Raw genomic sequence first — 5558 nt, forward strand, 5'->3', positions numbered from 1 at the left:
TCATGGCCGGAGGACTTCCCAGTTGGTTATCATGGCCGGAGGACTTCCCAGTTGGGTTAACATGGCTGGAGGACTTCCCAGTTGGGTTATCATGGCCGGAGGACTTCCCAGTTGGTTATCATGGCCGGAGGACTTCCCAGTTGGGTTAACATGGCTGGAGGACTTCCCAGTTGGGTTATCATGGCCGGAGGACTTCCCAGTTGGGTTATCATGGCCGGAGGACTTCCCAGTTGGGTTATCATGGCCGGAGGACTTCCCAGTTGGGTTATCATGGCCGGAGGACTTCCCAGTTGGGTTATCATGGCCGGAGGACTTCCCAGTTGGGTTATCATGGCCGGAGGACTTCTCAGTTGTGTTATCATGGCCGGAGGACTTCCCAGTTGGGTTATCATGGCCGGAGGACTTCTCAGTTGTGTTATCATGGCCGGAGGACTTCCCAGTTGGGTTATCATGGCCGGAGGACTTCCCAGTTGGGTTATCATGGCCGGAGGACTTCCCAGTTATGTTATCATGGCCGGAGGACTTCCCAGTTGGGTTATCATGGCCGGAGGACTTCCCAGTTGGGTTATCATGGCCGGAGGACTTCTCAGTTGTGTTATCATGGCCGGAGGACTTCCCAGTTGGGTTATCATGGCCGGAGGACTTCTCAGTTGTGTTATCATGGCCGGAGGACTTCCCAGTTGGGTTATCATGGCCGGAGGACTTCTCAGTTGTGTTATCATGGCCGGAGGACTTCCCAGTTGGGTTATCATGGCCGGAGGACTTCTCAGTTGTGTTATCATGGCCGGAGGACTTCCCAGTTGGGTTATCATGGCCGGAGGACTTCTCAGTTGTGTTATCATGGCCGGAGGACTTCCCAGTTGGGTTATCATGGCCGGAGGACTTCTCAGTTGTGTTATCATGGCCGGAGGACTTCCCAGTTGGGTTATCATGGCCGGTTCATTTCCCAGTTGTGTTAATTTAGAAGTTTACAATAAACGGCGGTTAATCCGCAATCGCAGATGGTCAATGGTCTGTTATGTTCCCATCTCTCTTCCTCCGTTGATCCATTTAACTTATCGTCTAACTCCTGCCTTTGTTCCTCCAAATCCTCTCTCTCTCTCTCTCTCTCTCTCTCTCTCTCTCTCTCTCTCTCTCTCTCTCTCTCTCTCTCTCTCTCCCTCGCCCTTCCTCCCTCTTTCACCTTTTTCCTTTCTTTTCACCCTACTCTCCTCTATCCTCGTCCGTGACTAATCCCATCCTCACCCTGATTTCCGTCCTTCTCTATCTCCTCCAAAGTCAATCCACTTCGTTCCTTTTCCACCCATTCCATCCTTCACACAACGTACCACCTCATATTTACATGGCTAAATAATTCCCAAACTTGCGGTTTTTAAATTACACTTTATGTCCAACACCCACACTGGGTGTACCGGTGGGGGAGCTTGGGTATACCGGTTGGGGAGCTTGGGTGTACCGGTTGGGGAGCTTGGGTGTACCAGTAGGGGAGCGTGGGTGTACCGGTAAGGGAGCGTGGGTGTACCGGTAGGGGAGCTTGGGTATACCGGTAGGAGTTGCGTGGGTATACCGCTAAAGATACCATAAATCATCAACCATACCCCGGCAGCACCTTCACCGCGTTGCGTGGGCTGTTGGTGCCAGCATAAACTATGCGCATTGCCCCATGCTCGACTCTGACTGTGGCACTCAAGAGCTAGTTGGATACTGTTATCCTCGTATTGACCCAGCCTCAAAACGGTCAATAACACCGCACAAGTCTCCATAACGGGGCTCGTCTCCACCTGGCCATAACCCAACCATAACAAAGATATCTCCGCCAGTACCCTCAGAGTAGTTTCAATCACTTGTTAACCTAAGAGTAATTTATGGTGATTAATGCTCATGGGATTTATTATTGGTCTTCCACATTCTTAATTCGGACGTTGGTCTGACTTTTTTCACGTATGTTGTATTCCATAATTTATTGCGTCTATCAGATCACATGGATAAATAATTTTCTTTGCGTATCATTTCTGACAAAACTAGATTCATTTTACAGTATATCTTAAAAGTTCTTTGTTACTTATTGTCTTAATGGTCCATATAAGGATTGAATGATCGTTCATTAACGATAAATCGACTTTCTTTGATATATCGTTCCTTATCAACTTGAGATCATATACAGATGAAAGTTATAGTTATATTTATTATGCAGTTATAGACCAAACTCCAGATCGGTGCTACTAACGTATCCCTTTCAAGATAGTAGACCTACTGGAGGCTAATAAGAAGCAGGTTAATAGAGCACGTGAACCAGTTAACAACCTAAGACCTGCTAGTATAAAATAAATTAAAATTCTGATTGGCAAACTTGCTGAAGATTCACAATAAAATGACCAATATCAAGCGAGAGAGAGAGAGAGAGAGAGAGAGAGAGAGAGAGAGAGAGAGAGAGAGAGAGAGAGAGAGAAAGTGAGGAGGAGTAGGATGGGAAGCCGGCATAATCCTTGACTGTCAGAGATCACTAGATATTCTCCCGCACAGGAGACGTCTACTCAACTTGATAAACAGGTACAAGTGCATCAGAAACAGTCCTATAAGAATGACAGGAATACCACTCAAGAAGGTTAGAGTGAGAGCGGAGATAAGAGATTAGAGAGTTACAAATAGAGTATCAGGAAGATCGGTGTTAAAGTCCATATAGTTTCTAATAAATGCCAACAACCTGATAAAGGTAATTCACTACATCCAAAGAAGAGTCAGGACAAGGCGAAACTGTCACTCTCGTCCCTGAACCAGAGAGTTTGAGCTGCGAGAAAAGACTGAGGGAAGCGAACTTCATCATACTGGCACACTGGAGATGGAGATAGAGGGGACATGTTAACGAAATCTAAAAATCTAATGGAACTGAGCAAGTAGGCGAAGTAATTTTAGTGTAAGTTAAGGTGGACACTAGACACAAATGAGTCACAGACAAGTGAGAAAACTTTCTAAGCATTAAGCCGTCAATAAGAGGAACTGGTTAAACGAAGATTTTTGGAAGCAAACTCGATACAAAATTTGCAATTTGAATATAAGAAAATCATCGGAACAAATCCACTGCATTAATCTAGCAACGTTTGAAAGGCCGGGCCAGGAACGGAGTTCGGCCAAGCAAACACTTCTATGTACGTATGCATATTCAGGTATGAAAGGCTAGCGCGCGCGCACACACACACACACACACGCATGCACACATACACACACACACACACACACATACACACACACACACACACACACACACACACACACACACACACACACACAAACACACACACACACACATACACACACACACACACACACACACACGCATCAACCCCTGTATAAAAATGATAAAACGTATTGGGCTAATAATGCAACACATCAGTTCATTAATTATCTGGTACAATGTTATGAACATATGGGGTCGCTTTTCTCTCAGGCTCGAACAATATGCAGATTGCTTAATTTGGCAGCAGTTGAGTAATTGTACATTTACCTGGCATGTTCCTCACTCGAGGAAATTACCACATCAGGCAACCTTACACGAAAGAAAGTTGCCTCATCTGAGATAACTAGTGCATTCATGTATACACTGTATAAAATGATAGAAAATACAAATATTTAGGGGAAAATAGGAATGAACTTTCATATATTTAATTAGATTTAATACATGTGATATTTTTGCATAATATTTTTTGATAATCAGGGAAATCCCAGCCACTGTAAAAAATGATGAGCATCATGTACCGAGACGAAATCTAAGCTCCATATAATAACCCTTTTAAAAATTCTGTAATTCTATTAATTGCACTATACACAAAATGACTGACGATAATATTACTTTGTTTCCCCATCGCTGGACCATGACGGTCAAAGACCAGGAAATTCCGCTGTGTAGCGTGAATATATATACTCTGACAACCTTTAAACATGGAAAGCCGAAACATATTGTTTGTATATCTTACACAAGCTCTCTCTCTCTTCCATGGGTACAGTTACCTGGTACAGCGTTGTCTGTAACATACACCTCTGTACTTGGTCCCATTCCAAAGAACCGCCGAGATGGTATGTCTTTTGACAGCTATAGATATATAGACATAAACACACTATAAAACAAAGTATTTGACTATATATACTCACTGACTTTCTAGCTGATGAATTAATTATTTATGCTTCAATTTGCAAACAAAATTGATTACCCAACAACGTTCTCCCGGCAGACGATGAGTCACAATAACGTGGCTGAAGATATAATGACCAAACAACGCATCAGAACATGAAGACTCAGTTCCTAAAGTAGTATATCTACTGAGTTCCGAAGTTAAAATCACAAAAAATAACTATTTCAAACCTGAATTGAGACAAGTATCATCATATTAATCGGTAACGCTGTTGTAAATATCACATTATTCACTTACAGGTATGTAAACATCACTTTATTCAGTAAAAGGTTTGTATACATCACATTATTCACTAACAAGGATAAAGTTTAAGTTTAGGTGGACACCAAAGACAAATGAGTCAAACATCACAATATGCACTGACAGGTTTGTAAAAATTGCATTATCCCATAACAGGCTTGGAAACATCACATTATTCACTAACAGGTTTGTAAACATCACATTATTCACTAACAGGTTTGTAAACATCACATTATTCACTAACAGGTTTTTAAACATCACATTATTCACTAACAGGTTTGTAAACATCACATTATTCACTAACAGGTCTGTAAACATCACATTATGCACTAACAGGTTTGTAAACATCACATTATTTACTAACAGGTCTGTAAACATCACATTATGCACTAACAGGTCTGTAAACATCACATTATTCACTAACAGGTCTGTAAACATCACATTATTCACTAACAGGTCAGTAAACATCACATTAATTAATATGTGTTATATTATGATACTCTAGATACCAACTGTAATACCAATATGAGCATAATTACCCAGGTAATCAAACCAAATGGCTTCATGATCAAGCACAAGAATCGAAACTAAAACTCCACACGCCAAACGCCAAGGACCATTCTGCCTTTATACCCCGCATGAAGTTCCTCCGGAAATATTTCATATTTCTCCTCCAACACAGCACCTTGGACGTAATTACATTTGCATGCGATTACCTCGCCTCCTCCCCGGCTTCTCAAACTCTCTCATTTCCTCCCGAAGGTCTTAAACCTGGTCTTCCATCAGCAATTTCTAACCCTATCAGAACATCGAGTGTTGCTTCTCTCGTTTACACAGAACTATAGGTCACTGCAATGCGTATTCTCTTTCAGTCAACAGCAACTTTGGTCAGACCCCCAACTGGAACCTAAGAACTCACTTCAATCTCCGGCCAGAATTATTGGTTGATAAGCTTGTATAGCTCTGTTGGTTGTGCATCTGTTTTTGACGGTTCCGCCCATACAGGACGGAAGCCCTGTATGGGCCCCACGCGCGCGCGCACACACACACACGCACACACACACACACACACACACACACACACACACACACACACACACACACACACACACACACACACACACACACGCT

At 42.9% G+C, this 5558-nt stretch overlaps 1 protein-coding gene across 1 annotated transcript; it reads right to left on the reverse strand.

The window, feature by feature from the left end:
* LOC138367756 (uncharacterized) lies at nt 1-1657 on the reverse strand. Its single transcript, XM_069329708.1, has 2 exons — nt 1610-1657; nt 1-912 (listed from the first exon to the last, which is right to left on the reverse strand). The coding sequence occupies exons 1-2, from the start codon at nt 1655-1657 to the stop codon at nt 1-3; spliced, it is 960 nt and encodes a 319-aa protein (XP_069185809.1).
* Between the last annotated feature and the right edge of the window lie 3901 nt (nt 1658-5558).

Source organism: Procambarus clarkii, chromosome 23 (assembly GCF_040958095.1).
Source record: "Procambarus clarkii isolate CNS0578487 chromosome 23, FALCON_Pclarkii_2.0, whole genome shotgun sequence".
Taxonomy (NCBI): Eukaryota; Metazoa; Arthropoda; class Malacostraca; order Decapoda; family Cambaridae; genus Procambarus; species Procambarus clarkii.

Coding starts and splice junctions, on each gene's coding strand:
- LOC138367756 (XM_069329708.1), bottom strand. CDS start 1,657: ATGCGCATAGTTTATGCTGGCACCAACAGCCCACGCAACGCGGTGAAG. Junction 913..1,609: donor GCCCACGCAACGCGGTGAAG/GTGCTGCCGGGG, acceptor CCAACTGGGAAG/TCCTCCGGCCATGATAACAC.